This window comes from Amphibalanus amphitrite, unplaced genomic scaffold, assembly GCF_019059575.1.
Source record: "Amphibalanus amphitrite isolate SeventyFive unplaced genomic scaffold, NRLGWU_Aamphi_draft 001274F_arrow, whole genome shotgun sequence".
Taxonomy (NCBI): Eukaryota; Metazoa; Arthropoda; class Thecostraca; order Balanomorpha; family Balanidae; genus Amphibalanus; species Amphibalanus amphitrite.
This window is the reverse complement of record NW_024882767.1, coordinates 124,691-147,244: the sequence shown is the minus strand read 5'-3', so window position 1 is coordinate 147,244 and position 22,554 is coordinate 124,691. Positions and strand designations below refer to the sequence as shown.

General features: G+C 49.3%; 1 protein-coding gene across 1 annotated transcript; it reads left to right on the top strand.

Annotated features, from left to right (window-relative positions):
- The first annotated feature begins 482 nt into the window (after positions 1–482).
- LOC122371739 lies at positions 483–21,973 on the top strand. Its single transcript, XM_043348342.1, has 6 exons — positions 483–700; positions 10,825–10,897; positions 15,825–16,317; positions 16,719–17,844; positions 18,199–18,307; positions 20,662–21,973. Exons 2-6 carry the CDS (start codon positions 10,895–10,897, stop codon positions 21,244–21,246), a joined length of 2,316 nt encoding a protein of 771 aa, XP_043204277.1. The 5' UTR covers positions 483–700; positions 10,825–10,894; the 3' UTR covers positions 21,247–21,973.
- The last annotated feature ends 581 nt before the right edge of the window (positions 21,974–22,554 follow it).

Sequence of the window (22,554 nt, the reverse complement as noted above, 5' to 3'; positions counted from 1 at the left end):
CGTTTAAATAGGTATTGAATTAGTAAACGGTCGCCTGCCGAATCTGTTCCGCAACAAGATTGGTAAAAAATTATGGATTCTTGAGCGATAAATGCAATTATACGCCTTTTTACCTCAGCCAATGCTAAAAGATGCACTGCCATTCAGCATCCGATCTATTATGTTTCATGGAAAACTTCCATGGACGTGTCACCCGAATAACACCGTCCGTTCCTGGTCGGCACGGGTTAGTCTTCTCGTTTGAACGATGCCGCCAGCGAAAACAGGCCTGGAGCACGTGCCGATCGGTACCTCGGACGCGCTTCGAGGCGAGCCCACCTCCAGACGTCGGAGATAAAAAAACATTATTATCTGGCCCGCTGACCACCTGCTCAACTGACCAATCAGCGCGCTGCGACCCCAAGACGGGCGCGCAGCGCCCCACCTGCCCCAGTGACGTCACACCACGTGCTCGCTGGGCAGCTGGCGAGCGGCAGCTGGCCAGCGGAGGCAGGTGGGGTCGCCGCCGCCGCCGCCGCCGCCGCTGGCTGCCGCTCGCCGCCGCCCGCCGCCGCCGCCGTCGCCCGCCGTTTGGGCGGTCAGTTGTGATCCCGCCGTGGGCAAGGTGGTAGCGGCGCGTGGCGCTCGCGCTAGAGACGGTCGAGTGTGCGGACGAGAGACTTCAAACCGATCGGTGGAGAACAAGAATTGGACGGTTGAGGTGAGTTCACTAGCTGCTATTGATGATGTGCATGTGTTTCCAAAACGAGCCGAATGTTTTGTTGACTGTATGTGTGTCTGTTGTGGAATATTTCATTGTGTATTCTGTTGTCGCTCATCTTAAGGCTGGCATTTCAATGGTATGCTTCTAGAAATGCTGTCAAAGAAATCTACGACTATCTACGGTTTAAGCGTTTTTAGTCCGATAAAACTTATTGGTGAACGTCTTTTACTCTTTATTTGGATACGATCGTACAGCGTATTTCAATGGAAATGGCAGAGTACCATTCAAATAAATCACTCCTCAGTTTCATAAACCATAAGCTTACACAAGCTATTTCGTATGGGCGCTTCATTACAAAGCATCAGCGTCAAACGTCTATAAAAGTATGCTGATTCTATTCAGGCATGCTGCTCCTTGGCTTCGAGCTAATCCCTATCCGTTGCTGGCATCCTAGTCGATAAGCCACAATGTCTACACACTACATGATCATTTGAATGCCCGAACTGAAAGGTAGCTACAATGCGTTAATCATAGTTTCTCATATAACCGGTTTTTTTGTCACTAGTTTTTTCTGTTGCTTGGTGTGTTTATTGTGCGTATGCTCATTACTCGCTCCTGACGGAATTCGACTTTTATTTTACGTTGGTAAAACTAGTTTTTGGGAATCTGGCATTTGATCATATTTCGAGGATTATGTCGTCCCGGTATTAGATTTTGATTGTTACAATGATATACGATCAACGTTCCCAATGACCCTCGCAGCACAGCACAGCTACACAGCTACACATAACTTTCGCCCGAAAAGGAAACATTTGCTCAAACTTGACGACAAGTTGGCGCCAAAATGTCCAGGGTTGGCGCCTAAATGTCCGGTATTTCAGCTCAGCTTTACACCACGCCGGCCACCGCTATTTGTAATCCTCCACAATCTTCAAAACCGCGTTATAATCATGGTGGCGAAGAAGCCAGCTTCAGCTAGAGTAGGCCGCCATTGCTTCCGATCCTGTTAGCATTGTGGCGGTATGACATTTGGGGGAAATGCATCATTGGTGAATGAATGAAGAGTACACATGGATACCATTTTGTCATGAATTCTGGCTCGCTCTGCTGGTTTTACTTACCTATTTAAGAAATTAAGTCCGAGGAGAGTGGGTGGCTACGAGGTCAAACTAAGCGGTGCCTGTTGCTATTGACACAACGGGTCCCCGTTGAGTGACCACCATGACATACGCCTTCCTTAGCGACTCAGTTGAGCCATGCAGTATGCATGAGTCGTCTCTGCAAGGATGTATGGTTGAGCTGCGGCTCTTACGTGCATAATCTGAGTTAGAGCTTCCTACATACGTCATCCGGGCTGAACGGCACGGCGCTAATGACGTCATGAGTTTATGGCGTCAGTAAAAATACAGCTCTGTGATGTGCGTTATCATTCGTAAACAGAAGCTTATCAGGAAGTCTACCTCATGTTTTAGTGAGGTGTGCTAGTATATTTTTGGTTACAAAAGGGCAGCTAGTTAGCGTTTATTTAGCGTCATTCTGAGTTTTGCGTCCTATTTTACGGCTCACGTTACGTTAACATCAATTGCTCCCTTCCACCCTACAATGTCCCGTAGAGCAGAACCCTTTTGTATCATCCGCTTCCTCTGTCTCATTTGCACAGGAATGTGCGGCTTAAACAGCTTTATATTGACCATCACAGGGCATGAAATTGGTCAGGCATTCGCTGTAAAAATTCGTCGCCGACCAGTTTCAAGGTCTTTCCCGTCAGCGGCCTGAATAGAAGGGCAAAGGAATGTGAATGGCGAAGGACCGTGGAATGGGGAGGGACGATCGGCAAGAGTACGCTTTTTGTGGGAGCAGCCCTGGCCCAGCGTAAAATCTCACCGGCTAGTCGAGTTTCTCCCAGTTTGCTTCTTTCGAGTTTTATCAAAACACGTTGTCTTCACGACGTCAGCAAATGCAGATAATCTGATCGCGCTGTTGTGATTTTTAGTCATTAGACGTGAAAATGACAGGGCGCCATCTTTCGTCTTATGATTATTAGCGATAATGTCATTAATATTGCGCTCTGGCGAGTGGCGCTGGCTTTGATTAGGGTGCCGTTTCGTTTGATGAGATAACCGCATTCATGTGCTGCTTATTGCTTAGTTGACTCATGAAGCTCACCGTAACCTACAATAACCGAAAAATGGTCGTGATTGTTTCGACTGAATGGCATCATACACTGAAAACAAGTTGAAAGAACGTAATGCAAAAGCATCTTAAAATATTCCACACTTAGGTTTTTTGGGTATTAGGGTAAACTGGCTTAGAGGCGAAGCAGAACGTCTGGTTCATGAAGAACACACACAGTGTTTCACATAGACCGGAGACACGAGCTGCTTCTTCGCGTACAGTCTTAGCGGCCCCAGGGGGCTTCACCTCGACCAACACCGGTTCTTCTTCGTTCTCCCTAGTCACGTGATATTCCGTCACACAAAGCGCGCGAAAGATAAACCCTTTGAAGGTTTTGCACGAACTAGCATCGGGTTTAAAAAGAAGGGGTTGTGGTTTAATCATTGTAATGGCTTTCATCAAGACCACGCCCGCGGCACCACGTTCTAGCGTCCACCGGAAGCGATCGCCATTTTTCGATCTCGTTGGGTCACGCTTTGTGCAGTGACGAGCGGCTGGTGCAAGATTGGGTGAATGGCAAGTAATCGAATATTGAAGAACTGAAATAAAGTTAATTTTTGGCTTGTCAAGTGTTGTGTATTATTTATATTACTTGTGATTGACAATGATAAGCAGTATCACAACGCTCTTCAAATGCATGGATGAATGCATTGGATGCTGAAAATTCATATGCAAGACCAATCAATGCAGTAAGTATTTATATGTTGTATAAATGCCCCATAGCTTAAATTATGCATGTGGTATTTAGACAAATCTTCCAAATGAAGATAAACCAGGAATAGAATCTTGCCATTTTGGGGTCAACTGAGTTAGGTATAAATTTGACTGATTTTAATAAACATATGTTCTTGCTGATTAGTGCAATATTTTATCTAGCTGCACTTTATATGTTAAGTGCATTATTTTATTTTTGGAGTAGGTTCATTGTCTCTGAAGTCAATCTAAGTCTCTTTACTCCCTGCCTGTTGAATAACGCATCCGCCCGACTCTTCATTCTAGGGGACGTGGCCATCTCCGCTCTGATTGAGGCCCTGGAGTCTGAGGAGAGCGTCCTGGCGCGCGGAGACGTCGACATCGTCGAAAACGCTGGCTTGAAGCTGGTGGTGGAAGGAGAAACTGTATGTGATTTGGGAGAATGCGATATCGCCACCCGGCTGCTGACATGGGCGATAGCGCATACTGTGTTTGGGAAAACATCCACTTGCTAAAGCTAAAAATGTGTTCATATTTGATATTTGTACAGAAAGCAATCCTGTGCGTGAAGGAATCAGCCTGAATAATTGAACATGCCCGAAAGGCTCTGGAATTCTTTGGCTTGGATGTGTAAGGCAAGTGACACGGCCGAGGGGAAAGCGTTCCTGCAGGCTGATTGCGGGCTGATCGCAGGCTGAATGCGGGCTGGTTGCGGGCTGATCGCATGGGCTGGTTGCGGGCTGGTTGTTCCTGACTGGAGACTTGCAGGCTGATTGCTCAGAGTAAAGAGGAAGGTAGTACATTTTAAGGTGTATCAAATAATGTGTTTGCGCAGCAGATGTGACGGCGCAGGTCGATAGCCATGCATGGGAGGTTCAATAGACGAATGAACGGGGATTTTGCGGTATTGCAATAGAACTGAAAGGGTTCTACAACCAATATTCAGAACACAGGGTGGTTTCCCTATAAACCTCAGGGACTTCTTCACAGACCCTTTGGGGTTCTTATCTAGGTGCTAGGAACGCTCTTATTATAAACCCTAAAGGCTGAAACAGACTCTTTCCGCGTTCAGGAAATCGCATGCGAGAGCCTATTCAAATACATTATAATTCTTCCCGCATCAATCGCATCCGGGAGGTGCGTGCGATTGATGCGAGCGTGCTTCCATGTATTTGAATAGGCTCTCGCAGGCGATTTCCTGACTGCGGAAAGAGTCTGTTTCAGGCATAAACCTCATAAGAGTCTTTGGAAGAATCGTGTGGATTCTTTTCATGAGAATGCTAAGCCGTCTACGTGAAGAACCATGGGGGTTCTGAAAAACGGTGGCATAACATTTTACTCCACAGGGGTCTAAATACCCCTGTACGTTCTTAACGTTCTTCCAAAGTGTTTTCAGTGTATCTATGCTAAACATAGTACTAAAACCGGACCAGGCTATTTGTAAAAATAAGGCACAGACCTATCACTTTATCTATGTGGTAACCAAATTACCTTCATACGTCTTAGGATACACTTTCTGAGAATTTGAAAGTGACAGTAGTGCTTCACTTTGGCATTATATCCGTTTTTAACTATATCTACGATAGGTACCGTAATCCGCGCGGGCTCTGGCCCAGGTTTGCCTCTCTTTTCCGTAGCGTGACAGCGTCCCCACCGGGCCCTCACCCCCATCTTACGTTCCTGGAACCGCCGCTGTCTGCAGGAGGCCTAATTACAACCAGACAGCAGCACCTCCGCCTCAGGCCACGGAGAGAGAGAACAATTCAGCCCGCGCCGGCGCGCGCTAAACGGTGTCTGAAAATTGCCCAGTGCTGGGCGGGTCAGCCTACCGGCCAGGCGCCGACCACCCTCCCCTCCCCTCTCCGCCCCTCCCCCAAGCTGTCCTGCAGCCGGGGGCACATACCAGGCTGCTGTTCGAAAACTGACTGCCCCACTGCACGAAATGGTCACTGGGGACAATGGTAGGGGACTGGTTGCAAGTCCTGCACTGAGTTAGGTGAGTTCTGCAGGCCCACTGTGGGTCCTGCGGTGACGGTTGAGTTTGAAATCTCCTGCACGTTGAATTCGATGTCAGTCCCACTTGGAGCTCATATATCCTTTTTCGTCCTGATTCCTTGAGCTTGTGCTCACCGCTCCTTCCTACAGAGGATTTTCGCCAGCACCCCGTCCTCCAGACCTCTGTCCTCGTCCCCTGAAGCTCTACACTCGTCATCTAAAGTCCCGCTCCGACGCTCTGCCTCCCCTCCGACCCTGCCCCTCTTCTCTGGTCTCCCCACCTTTTCACACTGACAAAAGAAGCTCGCCCCGCCGCGCCGCGCCGCCCGGGCTGGTCCCCTCCTGATCGGAACCTCCTTTCACACTGGGTCGGGTACGGTCCGCTTCCTGCGGCGGCTGAGGGTGACGGGTCTGTGGGGGTGGGGAAGGGGAGGGTGATGGGTCGATGGGGAGGGGAACGGAAAGTTCAGGGTGATTAGTCTACGGGGAGGCTTTGGTGGGTGTACAACAGGGAGGGGTTGAGGATCTACAGAAACAGACATACGGACTGGGATGACCCGTAACCGAGCTCTAGCTGGGTCAGAATTGGGTAACGGTTCTTTTAGGATGAATTGCAAGTCATGTTTTTGGGTTGAAAATTGCAATAGATCTCAAGGGTTCCCTGTATTTTTGGGTCACCAAAGCGGGAGGCGCATGCCTGCCACCCCCTGCCGCTCCCTACCCCTGCTGCGACATCTCAAACTCCCCGGAGACGGAGAGATGGTCCGGGGACCGTTTCTCTCTCAGCTGGTCCTCGATCACCTGCCGGACCGGTCCGGAGACCGGCCCGGTCCCCGGATTGGAGCGGGGCTCCGGGTCAGCCGGAATCCGGGCACTAGAAAAAGATCACAGAGATAGTCCCCAATTATAACCGATGCTCAAATGTCATTAGATATCGTTATTGAGGCTTTTTTCGGTAGTTTTTGCTGCATGTTTTTGCGCAATGTCGTCACACGGACGAGGTCACCATGACTTTATTTGCCGTTTTCGGTGAATAAAACCCAGTGACAGAATGGCCGAAAAGTCTCGAAGATCAATGCCATTGCACACATACTTACAATGTCCTTTAATGTTTGTGATCAGTAGCGTCATCTAAATAATACATGAAGCTTTCATGTTACCTGCGACAACCCAAAGACTGTTTCAGCTGGCAATTTTCGATAGCTTGTAAACCTTCATCGCTATTTACATCTTCAGCATTTTTGTACAATCGCCTCCATTCAAACCGATTTAACAGCCTCACTAAGCGCACCATAACCGGTCACTGTTGGCTTTTGGATGGCTGCCCTGTTACTAGCCTGTCATAATCGACTGCACTTTCTAGTGGTTAGCTGCCTCATGTCATGAGAGCGGCTATTCATTGGCGTTGAGCTCAGTACGGTGTATAAATCTCTCGGCGGCCGGCTACGGTATATAAATCTCTCGGCGGAGCGGCTCGCGGCTGCTGCAGCTTCAGACGGCGCCTGAGGCGGTGCTCGCTTCTCAGTGCCATGCTTAGCCACGTGGCGACGCTGTGGCAATGGCGGATCCAGGGACAGGGGTGAAGGGGTGACCAGGGCTCGTCAGGGAGTCCCTCAAACAGTACAGTGGTGTAGGAATGTAAGGGGTGTCCCCAAGGTCCCTCAGGCTCATCCCCATGGTCTTCTTCTGAGGGTCCCTCAGACTGCATAGGCACAGTTTCAAGTTTCAGTTTCGACTAGCCGCTTTCTTATCAAGTCCGTTTCATGTTTCGCTAAAAGATAGGGTTGCGTTAGGCGGCCGGTTTTCGTCAGACATCAGTGGGCTATTTCGGAATAGGCTTCCTTAGACAACAGAAGCCCAACAGGATCCTGGATCCAGGATCTCTCAGCTGTGCCCAAGACATGATTCCTGAAGCATCAGCGCTGCCGCTGGCAGTAGCGTCCGGCGTCTATTTACTGATACCAGCCGTCCACTGAAAATAACTCTCTGCTGTCTACCGGTAACCTCTGATATTTACCGGCCTTCAGTTGTGAGGGATTTACTCTGGCCAGCCCGGCACACTCCCACGGCTCTGTGTCGACAGCTACATACGTCTTTGGCTACTGGTCTGTCACTGGGCTCAATACGTTACACGGCCTGTTCGCGAGCGACAACTTTACTCAGCCTTTAGCTAGTCCCAGTATGCGATTCTAAACCATCGGAGCGGAGACGTCCCAGGCCACTGAGCGTTGTAACGTCAACCGTTACGGCTTCCATTCCCTGAAAGCCAACGTCGTTCTCAGAGTGCACTTCTCGGTATAGGCGTGACGTTACGTTGCAACTTGCACCATTTTCACACAGTGAGACATCTTCACTTCAACTTCCCTTCCAGTCCCATGACGGAGGCTCTCCCCTCCCCATTCTTCCTCCCCTCCCCCCACTCTTCTTCCCCTCCACGAGAGTCATGAAACGGGCCTGGCCTTGACGTCGGGCGGCCCTTTGTGCACTAATTATCTCACTAATCACGGTGCACCAATTCGCCGCTGTCATGCACTGACTGCCTTCCGGCGGCGCCCGGCAGTCGGCACTTGTCGCGGCAAAAAAGCGCGCGAATGTGACGTCACGAGTTCAAAAGGCGTGAAGGGCAACATGGGCAGGGCGAACGAATGATGGACACGAAGAGGCATGGAAAAGTATGATGCAAGGCATCATTAATGTCTCGTATTCCGTTATGCGGTCAAAACGTGCGTCAAATGCTTGAGTCCACCAACGGAACCCGAAGCCCGTACGCTTCAGGTAGATGATACTTCGCTGGCAGTAGATGATACTCCCCCACCCCAAACTTCAGAAGCTTCGGCGATTGTTCCCAAACACGAGATCACGTGATAACGCCAGTGTTACGTGGTATGTTTGGCACGGATTTTCTGGGATCACGTGGTATAGATTTCGGTGGATGACGTGAAGATAGCGTGTTTTGGCAATGCCACAAGGTTACTCAGGCACGTCCTGCGCTTGTCTTTAGAACACCACCGAAACATCAGCACTTTGACGTGATGCCACACCTCCTTTGAATCTAAGACAGAACATGGTCATCTTTCATTCAGATGATCAAAGAATTGCGCACGAAGACCACCTTGGTTTAGTGCTCACGACGAATCAGCCTCCGTCGCCCGTCCAACTCTCCCTAGTCAAGGCTTGTTTGGCCGCATTCTTCAGTGGCATGTGCGCGAGCGGGTCGGCGCCGACCGTCGCGATAGCCGGCAGCTGCCGCTCCAACCTCGGCCGCCTCTGATTGGTGGGATCCCACCTGCCTACCGGTCGAGGGGGGGGGGGGGAGAGATGCGGGCGGCGCCGGCGGCGGCCCGTCTCTGAACATGGACGGCAGCTGCCGCCGCCGCCGACCGGCTCGGACTGAAGATTAGAGTGATAAGGACAAATGGTGATAAATCTGTCACTGATTTATTGACGACGTCATTAATTAATGTTTGTTTGTTTGATTATATTTGTGCGATTGAAAGAGAGAGAGAGAGAGAGAGAGAGAGAGAGAGAGAGAGAGAGAGAGAGAGAGAGAGAGAGAGAGAGAGAGAGAGAGAGAGAGAGAGAGAGAGAGTGTGTTCATTGTTTGTGATTCCATTCATAAGCATGGGACTTGTGTTGTTATCAAGGTTAACAAAAAAAAAAACAAAAAAACAATGAACTTTGCACTTTGCAGGCATGAACCCGTGTTGAATGGTGCACTCGAGCACGATTTTTCAAGTCTACTCCGTGTGCAATAAATTGCACCATCGAGCACTGAATTCTTTGCGCATAATGACCCGTTCTCGCCTCACCCAAAACCGCGACAAACAACTTTAAAATCTCCAGCTACTTATCTGAACAAAGGGTATCGCTGTGGCCGCGTTTTTCGCCACTGGGGTCTGGCTCGTAGCTTCCACCCCATTGTGGTGACAGAGAGGAGCCATTTGGACGGTTTCCGAACCATTAACCTGCGGCTGGTCTCAACGGCCCTGAGTCAGTCTGTGACCTCCCGAGGGGGAGGTGAGCCCCCCTCCGGCTTGGACCGTCGGCTCTTTGGACAGTGGACACACCAACGCACGACGGGAGTTCGTAGGGGGGGGGTCCACTTTTCTGAATCGACTAACTCAAAAGTAAACGAAGTTTAAGGTTTCTCTCCAATGAACCAGGAACCTGCCCATTCCAGCTGAATTCAGCTGACACACATACCTAAAACCTAAACTGTCTACCAAGATACACTTGAAAACATCCTAAAGTCTGTAAGCAGTAAAGTGAACGGCGATCGCTCTCTGACGAAACAGGCCAGCGCACTCGATAGTGTGAATTTGCTAGGGCCTCCCTGCCGCATGTAGACTCGCAAGAGGTCAAAGGCGCCGGCTTAACTATACACTCGGGTGACCTCTTCTCACGGAGTTTTGGGTGAGAGCCTTAGTTGCATATGGCAGCAGCAAATGTGACCGACATGTTGCAAAAGTTAGCGGCCAACGCATAGGGCGAAACGACGTGCCACACGCAAATCTCATGTAGGAGACAGACGGACAATGGGCTTTCTAATCTCCTCTGAAGACAAATCCGATGCATGTGAGTGTGGGTCATGAAGCAGATAAGTTAGCTTTAGGTCACTGCAAGATGGCCGACTGTCACGTCACGTGATAAAGACTCAGCAGCGGGAAACAAGGGACTAATTAAAACGGGGAACAATGGCAGAAAAAACGACGCTGCCATTTACAGCCAGCAAAAGGATGTTGTGCCATGGGAGTTGAACGTTTTAAGGGCCGGCTAGACGTGAGGTTTTGCGGTTGGTTACCTGTCAACCATGTAATGACAAGACCTTGCCAGTTTTTTCTTCATTTTGACGGTTACCTTCTATTGTGCAGTTTGATAGTTATAAATGATAGTTGATAGATATTGGCATTGGAATTTCGGAAGCGTACATATTTGTGTCATTATTCACGGTCTGCAGCCATCATATCATGTGCCACGACAACGTTAACCCATGTGTTTATTATCACTTATCAGTATCACCCTCACATTCCAGCAACACCATTTCCATCAGCATCACTTCCTCTGTCCGCCGATCATCTCTCACGTCCCCGTCCCCTGCGCCACACTGACAGCCGTCTGCGCCACATCCGCCACCAGCCCGCCCTGCCATAATGAGCGCACAAGACTGCGTTCTGTTCTTCGCGCAGTCGCCGCCCACCTGTCACTCCCATCTCTGGGGCGACTCCAACCCTGACACGTGCGCTTCGTCTCTGTTTCAGGTGCCGGTAAAAAGGCCAGCGTCTCCCCAGAGTCTCCAGCGGCCCCGTCCGCCCCCTCTCCGCACTACAGATGGTGAGTGCTCGTGAAGGCGCGACCCTCCTGCGCGAGGGGGTTTTTGCCAGGCGATGAGGGTGGCGAAGTTTCTGCGCCGGATGTGCCGCGTGTGTCGTCAGCTGCCTTGCTAATGTGCTACCAAATGACCGCCATATGTTGGAGGAGTTTTTATGAAGGTGCAACAAACTTTCTCCGAGGTAAAGTCTAAAGATGACTCTTGCTCGCCTCATGAACACGCTTTACGATCTTATTGGCTGTTTGCGTTTTCTGTTTCCATAGAAATGGCTTTGATAATTGTTGGTAAGTCGTTTATGCCATGGTTTATAGATTGCCTCATGGCAAAACCGAAATCCGCGTACCTACTTTAATCAAACGTAAAAAGTGAAGAAAATTGCTAAGCTGACTTCTCTTTACGCATGCGAACGGCCTGTCAATCATCCAAGTGCTCGCTAAGCAAGCTCATAAACATGAACTACACGACTATTTTACGGTTTAATTTCAGCCGTCGACGCAGGCATGGCGTAACTACGCTGTCCCTTCGCGTTTTACAGATTTCGCTTAAAGAGCGGCAAATAAGTCCCATATAAATCATTCACTTCGTTTAGCTGCCTATCTGTTCCATGTTGTTAATGACCCCGATAAGGACATAGTCAAAGGCGCGTTTAGCGTTGCATGACAACGCTCCTCGTCTGCCAACTTTTATACTCGTGTTCTCGCGTGGCTTCTTTATGTCCACGACAGCTGCATGGAAGCCTGGTTAGCAGTTGCGACAGCTGCGCTGCAAAACGAGCAGCTGTCACAGCTGTCTGCATTGGGGAAGGGGGTGAAAATCTCAGACAACGTGCGAAACTCGCGGAATGATCCGCGAAGAGCCGGAAGTGGAGGATTTGTCACCACTAATGCTTCCTCGGGCTCTCAGCAGTGGTTGTCACGGTGGTCGCTAGCTGTGACGACCGAGAGCTGATTCTTTGCGGCAGTAAACGGAAGCGATTTTCGTCTGAATTTAATTTCTAACACCACGCGAAGCGTATGTTGAGTCCCGGAGGCATGCTTTGTTAATTTCTGAGAGGTCAACCGACTGCCAAAGGCGTAAACTGATGAAACATGCTAGGATGACCGTCCTGAGCGCAGAAAAGGAGGGGTGATAGGGTCAACCCAGGCTAGTCTGCACTTCGTACGTCGCAGTTTGTAGATTACAGCTCAAGATAGGCCCCTGACAGCGTGTCAAGGGGTCCTCAGAGGGTCACGAAGAGCCTTCCGTTCGTTTACTCCCTCGAGGCTAGGGATTTCGATCAGGTGTAGAGTGAAGTTTCACAGCGCAGAATGTTTCTGACGATGTTTAGCGGTCCGATGATGAAATATACTCGTATGAGTTAGGCAAAGCTGTGCGCAAGACACGTAATAGAGAACTTCCGAGGAAGTTTGTATTTTTGTTTTAGTTGCGTCATGGTTAGGAGTTTCTAACATGTTTTATTCAGTACTTGACCTCAGAACTCAAGTATGCCGGTTCGTAGGTTCCTATGCTAGTTTCCTGCTCCATTTTGGGGAAACATAGCGTACCGAGAATGCTTCAGTGCCTTAGCATGCGACAGAGTCATTTGTTTTCAAGCCATGCACGTCAGGCGCCAGGAAAGGCGTGTACGCCCCGTTTGACTCTACATGGTAGTAAATGTGACAGAAACATGCAACTACAACTCTATGTTACTTCCCGTAGTTACCGATCAAGTCATGACACCCTATTATGTGAATTGCAATGGTTTTATGCTTTTTCATAACATAACTCCTAAAATGAGGGGTTAAAGAGTGTTTGGAAGCGTTATTATTTAGCTGTGTATTTTATTAGAGTTCGCTTATATAAGAAGCGACCTTGGTGCCTAATGTTTTCAAACTTATTGATGCTCGTTTTAAACAAGCATATAGAATGACAGTTTTTGCCTCATGCACGGCCTCACATCTCGTGCCTCTTTTAAATTGACAACACCACTTTAACATCAAAGTCACCGAATCTTATTTACTTCTCTTTTCACTATATATGCGTTATTTATCACCGCCTATCAGCAAACAATTCTTGCTGATGACAAGCGCCTTTCACCGCATGTAGCTTGCATCTCATCGACATGTTTACGTGAAACAAAACCCGATGCCGACGTCATTCTTGATGCATTAATCCTTGGGACAGCTGTCGCCACCCTCCCCCTCCCCTCTCCCGGGGCCACCAGCAGAACTCTGAAGCCGCATCCGTTCCCCATCTGTTTCACGGCGTTTATCGGTCAGAGCACGCTGGTAGAAGGCAGGTGGCGGTTACCCTCCCCCTCTCCCTTCGTGGCCTCTTCAGACGACCGGGGATTGATTGGAAACGCCCCGGGCTAGCCAGGTGCCGCGTGGAGGGGAGGGGAGGGGAGGACACGCGTCGCCAGTTGTGCACCCCGTCCTCCCTCCCCTCTCTGTCCTCCTGCCCTCTTCCCCTCTTTCTCCCCACCCCTCTGCCGACGTGGCTCTGCAGCCGGCCGGCCGGCCGGGCGGTAAAAGGGACGGAGGGCGAACGTTGGAACGCGCTGCCTTATGCTGGTAGGATAGGATGTTTGTCGGGTTCTGTGGGGCGGCTGTCACCTGCCGCCAAAGGTACCGGCAGCCAGGGACGGGCGTTTGTTCACCCCACGGAAAATGGCCCCCCACTGAGCGGCGGCCGGGGACTGAAGTGAGGTGGCGCTCCAGAATGGAATTCGGGAGCGCCATGCGACAAATAGTGCATGACTTGTCAACGTGCTGTTGTTTTGGAGTGCCGGATGTGATAATTACTTTCCATGCTTGGCATTTGCATAAAAAATGCAAGGAGAGCGCGGTCAGATGAATGCAGACATAAATCACGTCATACTATGTTATGTTAGCTTTTTGCAGGATGCGCTTCAATAGTTCTTCCATATTGCATCAATAAAATGCATTACAAATAATCATTAGCTGTAAGACATGTTTGACTCGCTGACTTCACGTCTCCCTCGTAAATCGATAGTACTTCTACACATGATTATTTTTCTGGGGATTTTATAAGCATCTGAGTAGGCGTAGCGAGATATGACCATGGGAAAGGTTTAGAGGATATTACGCGATTTGCTCATGGCTGTAAACAGAGAAACACGCGATAATGTCTCGTATGAATTTTTCGCAAGTCATTTGCATAGGAAGCACGATAAGACCTCTGAGTTTCTCACGGATTTACGTCACAATATTTATCGTTACGTCTACTATGTAATTCCTGCTATGAATTTGGCGGCATACCCTATACAAGCCACAAGGACGCTTGTATACATAACGGCGTAAACAATAAAACATTCAGATAACATAGCAACATGTAATGTATTATCTTGAAAAAAAATGTTCAGCAAGCCCCATCTATTTTTGCCTTGAGTCACGTCGGTGTCATAACAACTAGAAGAATAGATGCAAAGAGAAAGTAATGGCCTTTTCGCTTTGCTTGTTTTATACCTATGAATTTTATGCCCTATGAAGTCCTTTCAAGGCTTGATGAAATAATGGTTGCCTTTAACTCAAAATATGAAAACATCAATCACTGAAAAGATCGCTTTCATGAAAGAGAACCAATAGCAGTTTGTCGTTTTCCATATACGGGAAATGCATCCATCACTGCGTAGTGTGTATGCGTGCCAAATTGTCATTTACCATGGAGGACACCAAGCATGTCCAGTGAAAACTTCACTCATAACCGTTGTCATAAATCTAGCTACGTGCGCGCCGCCACAGATTCTACGCTCCGGTGGGCACTGCTATCAAGCCATCAGGCCCATGATAAGGTCACAGAGGGCATTGTTAAGCCGAGACTTGGCTGTTGTTGTGTCCTTAATGACGCTGACCTTCCCAGCCAGTCGAGACGGGGGCCGGAAATGGTTGGGAGGGGAGGGGAGAGGCCAGAGGGTGCACTTCGGTCATCCATGCAGTTTTTTACGCGGCATGCAAATCATGAGAGAACATGGGGCAATGTCGTCAGAAACTGTCCTCTGTTTATCACTGTTCATGGTGACTGGTGACTGCAGCTTCACTAACAAGAGAGGCCACATTTTCGTCATCCTTGAATGATTTTTTTCTTGTTCCCTGTTCAGCGAAACATTATTTATAATGCTTTTGCCGGTCACCTAGGTCGTTACATTCAGCTTAGTACGAACATTGGGCATGAGGCAATCCATAGTTCTCGACCTGCTGTCATACACCGTTTGCTTACTTTTTGCCAGGAAATTGTTATTTTCCAGATTTTAATTCGCTCTTATTCCTATTTAACAAGGATGCGGAAATGAACAAGTGCGCGCCGCCAACAAATGGCTTCTTTGAAGCCATTTGTTATCTCACCCATACCCGACTTTCCATACGTTTAGCTTATCCTGTGCCGAAAATCTGAAGTTTAATTAGGCTATTCTTATGTCTAACGACTAGAAAGATATTAAAGGCAGCGTTTCAGAGAGGGCAAATTAAAACCAAATTAAAACCATTCATCTTCTGTATCCTCCAATAATTGCCGTGAGCTTCGCTAGATCCTTCATATCCCTGCGGTTGCAAATGAGAAGAATAACCCTAAATAACAAAGCGCAGCTCATATACAACTCTACCTATCGGGGAATATCCGAACCTTTTCACATAGATAGCTCATACGGGTGAAATGCGAACTTGCGTCGACTGTACACTGTACTTCCGTCTTCCATCATGTGTCCACTGCCGCGTGCTTGTAAATGGCTGTCGTTGACCGTGGCCCTTCCGCAAGCTCGCGTTTTACCCTGCTCCGCCTCTGTCAGTATTAAAACTCAGTTTTCTCTCTTACTGACCCTCTCACAACGCGGTCTCTTTCAGTGACCCATCGAATCGCAGCCCCTGGAAAGACCCTCTGCTCACCTTTCCCACTCATTGTTCAGCTTTAACCGTATTCTTTTCTTTCTTCCAGGAGGAGAAGCGACTACAGCGCGCGGACCTGCCCGAACGGCCCCTGCCGGAGGAACCTGGTCGCCGCCGTCGCCGACTGCGGGCCAACTCCCTCTGGTCGTGCTGGTACGGCATCTTCACATGCTGCGTCCACGTAGCACTCGCCTGCCGTGCTCTGCAGGCCTACCGTGCCTACCTTCAGCTGCCCTGGCAGAGTCCGCCTCCGGAGCTGGCTGCCTATGTCGGCATGGTGGCTGTGTCGCTCTCAATCGCACCGTTGTTTCTTCTGGCTTCATGTCTTCGAGTTGGAAATCGAGCAAACGATGGCGCTCGGTTTGGCTCGCCACGAGTCCGAGAGCAAGCACTGCCTTCTCCGAGGCCTGGGGCTCTGAAAAACATGTGGCGTCATGGACCTCCGACTGCTCCGCTACTTCATGTGCTGATGGCCGGCCTCCTCTGCTGCGCTGAAGTGATCATGGAAGCAAGACTCATCGGAAATGGATTCTTACCGCCTGGTGAGTTGGTGGGGTGAGCGGGGTGGTGAGAACTGGTTAGATGGTAAGCGATATAGTTGAGTTGTTGAACTGGTGAATGAGGCTGTTTTGAGTTGATAAATATAGTGAACAGAACGGAGGATGCAGCGCCATTCAAGGCGGTGAATTCATTATTGATTGTCACCCGCATCGATGCAATCTTGTCAAACATGGTTTATTGACACAGACGACCTCATGTATGCTGCTAATCTCATGACACCTGGTACCCGCAACTCGTTGCCTGTTGCATATTCCTCGCTAATTTTCATTGCACAAAGTAACTACGACGCAAAACATGTGACCTCTCTGGCCTCTAGTCGTTGTCACCTTTCCGTTGTCGGTACTCGTTCGGCGTCTCTGACTTATCTCTCCGTTTGTTTCAGATCTCGTATGGCGCTCCGATCTCGACGCTTTTCTGGACCTTCAGACTCGCGTTCTACCTCTTCAGTTCGGCGCCGAACGAGCTAACATGACCGTCGTGGCCACAGCGCCGCCGCCAGCCCTCGTTCTCGACCCTGTGAGCGGATACGTGCGCCAGCCCGCCACCCTCCTGGTCAGTCCCCAGACGCTGCATCTCGCCGGTGCTCTTCTCGTGCTCGCCATCCGATACGCAGCTGTGTTCTGGGACACCCAGCGTGCTCTGGCAGCTGTGTTCTCGGCACAGTTGCTGCTGAGCGGAGCACACCTGCTGCTGTCGCTGTGTGGGTTCTCTGTGCTATACAAGATCCACGTATATGGCGGAGCCGAACTGCTACGTCTACCAGACCCCCTGTTGCTGAACGCTCCGCTTACAGCTCTACTCTTCGGTCTCTCAAGCGTGTTGGTGCTCATATCCGGCGCCACAGTCTACCTCTACGGATTCCAGAAACTGGCAGCCTTCGTGGCCACCTACCGTCGCGAACTTCCCGAACTGGCGGAGTCGCGCTGTCGTCTCTGGGGATACTTCTCACACAGTGCAGCGCTGTGTCTTCTGCTAGCTGTGGGAGTAGCCGATGGACCGCTTTTGTACGAGCTTAGCGCTGTCTATCGTGCATCCCTCGACCCCGCCTGTCTTGTGGCAGTCATTGGAGCCATCGCACATCACTTCCTCTGGGTTCTGCTATGGCTGGCGTTGACTCTTCGTCACCGCTGGCAATTCAAGCTGAAGGTAGAAGCTGCACGAGTCGCCGTACCTGATGCTCCTCATGTTCACCTCGTACATGAGGTAGCACTTCGTCGTGAGCGTGGCGAAACCACGCCACTTCTCGTGGTTGGCAACAGTGGAGCGTTTTCCGTTACCGAACCCATGGCGCAGAATCTGATCTTGGGCGTCGCCACGCGAAAATGTGGACCATCGAAGGCGGTGCCGATGGCGCCGCTACATGCAGCGTCCGGACGTCAGAGTGCGGCAGCGAGGCGACAGGCTCGTGAAGCTGAGGAGGAAGAAGAGGAACGATACGTCCAGCTACCGCGTCACCCGCAGCAGCGGCGATCGCGGGTCACCTTCGAGCGAGAAGGATCCTTCAGGAGGTGAGTTAATGGGATGAGCTCCTGGGCGATTACTTAGAGGAACCTTTCTCTTAAGGAAGGATGTACTTTCTTCAAAAAGGTGGCCCTTCTCAGCTAACGGTACCTACGCAAATAAATACCAATGAACGAAACGTCAAATGCTAAACGTGCGTAATACACTCGACACAATGTTCAGGTTACCCGTTTGGTCTCAGTCACAAGTCTGTCCATTTCATCAGTCATCTCGCTACCTTTGTGAGATGTTAGCTTTTCCTATGGCAGCCTGATGACATCTACGGTCGTCTCTGTGCGTCCCCTCTATCTCTCGTGTTCGCCGAACGGTTGATCTGACGTTCTTTTCGTCTCTTCCCTCAGATGCGGAGGATACCAGGCCGTACCTACCGAGGACGGTCGAGAGCGGTCTCCGATGTACCATCAGCCGGAGGATGGAGAGTATGCCTCTCTCTACAAAAGCCAGCAACAGGTGAGCACAACGAAACAGTGTAGTTACGCATGCTCCACTGGGGTATGGACAACTGACGAGAATGCCGTTTAAAAACGAGGAGCTACTGAGATCAGTCTCTTCAGTACAGGCTTATTTTTTTCTTTTTATGACCTGGAGTTGACCTCGATGTCATTGAAGAAGTCCTTCGCTTGCTTGTGGTCTGTGATGTTCGCTTTAACCCGCGCACCGACGGGGGGGGGCGGATATCCGCCCCCCCCCCCCTGAGGTTTTTCGCGAATAGCGGGAAAACCGCGGCGCGAAATTTGGTATGACTATTCCCTTATCAATTTTACACATGGTGTGCAAGTTTGAACCTCCTACCTTTCAAGGTCAGGTCACCAGGTCACTTTGAATGACCCAACCTCAAGTCACTTTTTTGCAACTTTGTCACCGTGCCAGAGCTACAGTAGATGTCGGAGGCCTTTAAAAGTCGCAGGATGTTATTAGGTCATTAGTAGCTACAATTTGTATATCTCAGAATTTTGATATCGGTGACCTAAGGTCAGGTCAATTTCGCGACCTCCCCATTATAAGTCAATGGGGGAAAAATCAACTCCCTGTTTTTACCACTAAAACGGGTCGGAATGGCCCCATATACCATACATGACTTCATATACGATCAACCTTCACTACCTTGAGGTCTGTTTTGCTGTTGGGCAGCTGTGAGGTCATGTGACGTCATCAAAGGTCACCAAAGGTTTTTGGCCAATAACTCCGTACAGGAACAAGAAGATACAGACGCGTGGATGGTCTCATTGTGTTCAGCTCGTCAAGACGCATCGAATGATATACATGATGACCTCGAGGTCACGTGACCTGAGGTCAACCTTTGACCTTGACCTTTCGAGGTCAACATATATATCATTCGATGCGGATTGACGAGAGGATCACGATGATGCCCTTAGTTTGTTCCTATCTTGACTAATTCGAAAGTTATTCGAGAAAAACTCTCTCCATATTTAGCGCCGCCATTTTGACTTTTTCGACCCCTGTGACGTCATCTTTGACCTGACCTGAAAATGACCTTAGTAAAAATTGTACATCTTGACCGTGCGTATCCGATGCCGTTTACCGCTTGTCGCTATCTTGCTTCGTTCTCGAGATCTCAGGGGGGGGGCGGTCATCCGCCCCCCCCCCCCGTCGGTACTAAGTTGGCGCAGACCCCCGTCGGTGCGCGGGTTAATTATGACAAACCTCGACAATATACCAACGGAAACAGTCAGGCTTAGAAATACAGTCGTCAACGTCATTAACCCATCATTCGTAACGATTTCATGAGTCTTTTTCTTGATCTTGCGCTGATCGTTGCTCAGCATCATGCCGAAGTAGGTAGGGTAGCCTGGGGCAAGACGCCCCAGATAATTTATTTTGCTACATAACTTTTGTCCCACATAACCTGGAAGGCCAAATTTGTGCTCAATGCGTTCTTTGGACATTTTACTTTAAATTCCACCCCTCAAATTCATTCACTTATGATCGGACTCCCAGCTAGGAAGTGGTTTGTGAAGCAACTGCAAATAGGGCGTTTTGCCCCAACCCCAGGGCAAAACGCCCCACGGCCTGGGGCAAGAAGCCCCATACTCTAGATTAAAGATTAAACATGCTAGTTGACTAAATCTTATATGAAAGGTCCGTTAGACCTTGGGAGGCATGGCACTGAAGTTAGCACCTTCCATCCTATCAGGTGTTCAGCTACGACACTATTGTATGAGCAGGTTTTTCACCTGCCTCATAAGGCCAAATAATTAATCATTGCAATGCAAATGTTAACAAAATACTTCCTTTGCCATCCAGTTGCTGAGAAAAGTAAATATAAATGCATAGAAACATACCGTTCGCCAGCTACCGAACATTAGGAAGTGGGTAGTCCGAACAACACATGAGGTAAAACGCCCCATGGGGCTTTTTGCCCCGCGACCTACTGGGGCGTTTTACCCCATCACGTAGTTCGGTCAGAGAACAACGCCTTGCACTCCAGGAAGACATAATTTAACACGAACCAACCCGGCATTTTAAGCGTTAGACAATAGTTGTTCAAAATACGTAAAAGTCGTTAACCTGATGTGGACGATAAAAGAACGCCATGATGCATAATCTGACAACAAAACATAAAAATCACTCCAAAAACACATTTTTGGTTATATCTCCCTAAAGAGTCATCACAATTTATTTCCAGTCTGCTCATATAATGATCGTATAGTGCACGTTTTATAGAAGAGAGGATGTTTCCCCAGAACCTTGCCAGTTCCGAGAAACATCGGTGAGGCGTTTTACCTCGGCGGGGCGACTTGCCCCGGTCTACCCTACCTGACTACGTTTTGTTCTCGTTTCAGCTGCGTCGTGCTGCTGCCTGTGACGGCCACGGAGCATCACGGCAGCCCCTGCTGCCCCATCGTTACGCCATCCGGCCTCCTCCTGAAAGCGTCTACATGGCTCGCGCGGAGCTCCCGCCTCCTCCAGTACGTCGAGCCAACAGCTTTGAGGCCCTCCCGCGCGCCGCCGACGGACCGCAGCGCAGTTTCAGCTTCCGCAATCGGTCGGCAGGTGGCAGGCGGATCGCTAACACCGAGCCGAAGGTGGCGTTTGACCTGAGGACGACGGTGATCGGGGAGTCGCCGCCGCCTCCGCGGGCTCAGATGCCCTCCGCGAATTCGGCGTTTTCACCGCCGGAGCCGACGATTGCGGAGACGGCGTTGAATCATCTTCCGCCGCCTCCCCCGTCGATGCTGCCTCCCCCTCCCTCCCCTCTGAGGTTATATGAGGATGCCGAGAGGATAAATGCTCTTGGCGATATGCCACGCATGCGCAGTCCACGGTCCATCGGGGTCATCAATCAGCTGAATACCAGCGGGAGCAAGCGAGACTCTGCCAACTTTTCGATGAGTGTTAGCAGTGGGAGTGATTCTGGATCAACGTGAAGGTTAGATCCAGAACTCCGGCTAAACGTCCGTACTTCATAGATTTGCATTTGCACTTATATTCATGTTTCATATTCGTCATGTGATTTTGTGGCTGAAAGAGCTAGAGCGAAAGCTTGTGCACTTTTAAGTGATGTCGGAAACTGGTTAAGCATACGTCTTATTTAATTTGGCATGCATATTATTGATACGTCTGTATACATGCACGAATTAGCCACACAATTTCATTGTATATTCCACGGAGCCCTTACATTATCAAAGTGTGAAATGCCAACTTTGAATCAGAGTTATTCGTTAACACGTGTGATGCCTAAAATTTCAACGAAGCTTTTTACAAGGTGCCAAGAAAATGATCGCCAAAATCGGCTAGTTTAAGGCTAGTGAGGACGAAAAATATTATAAATTTATCTTATACTATGTGAAAAGCAGACTTCACTATTGTCCAATGTCTACAACATCAGAGTTGTGCTTAACTCGATTTAAGCCTACATCTGATGCACATCGGCCGTGGGTTATGCTTTTATGTCGTTTGTTTTGTCCTCTCTGTATTGGTGTACTGTGTATCTTTGTATATTGAAGAGGAATGCTCGCTTTGATCTCAATGTTATGTCACGTGACTGTAACCTGTGTTTGAGTTGTATTTGTTTAGTCACTGCGCATACGAACTGTATCGTAATTTGTATTATTCTATGTTTGATATGAATGACAATATAGTCGCTTTGAGAAACGTTATGCATTTTTTTCCGACCGTGGTATAATCTACGTGGTATTCGGCATCTTTGAGATGTCGGGCTTGATCGATCCAGAAATGAGGATATCCAGAAATTAGGTGTTGGATATGTGTGGACTGTCGAACATAAAAAATAAGTTGGGTTTAATAAAAATCAAAGAATACGTATCGTCATTCACGACGCTCAAACTGCAGAGCTCTCGGAATTTTTCTGCTAGGCACACAAAACGGAGAGAGATGAAAGTCATACCTGCTCATAGTGTTGCCCCTCCGGCTGAAGCGTTAGGAAGATTGCGTTAGCCCGGCGAGAGTCGACCTATACCTACGACTTTCATAAAGCATTACATTTATGTAAATGTGAGGGTAGACCCGAAGCAATGCAGCCTTTAGGTACACGTAGCAAACATTTTATGAGTGAGACATCCACATGTTGTGCGCACAGTGCAATGTAAATGCATATCCTATAATCCTAGAAAATATAAATAATCATTATTAGCAATTCAAAGAGGCCCACTAGCGCTGTCGCATGTCCAGCTATCGCCTGACTAAAACCGGTTGGACTGGTGGGAAGGGCTTCC

Coding starts and splice junctions, on each gene's coding strand:
- LOC122371739 (XM_043348342.1), top strand. Junction 16,318..16,718: donor AAATGGATTCTTACCGCCTG/GTGAGTTGGTGG, acceptor CGTTTGTTTCAG/ATCTCGTATGGCGCTCCGAT. Junction 17,845..18,198: donor CGAGAAGGATCCTTCAGGAG/GTGAGTTAATGG, acceptor CTCTTCCCTCAG/ATGCGGAGGATACCAGGCCG.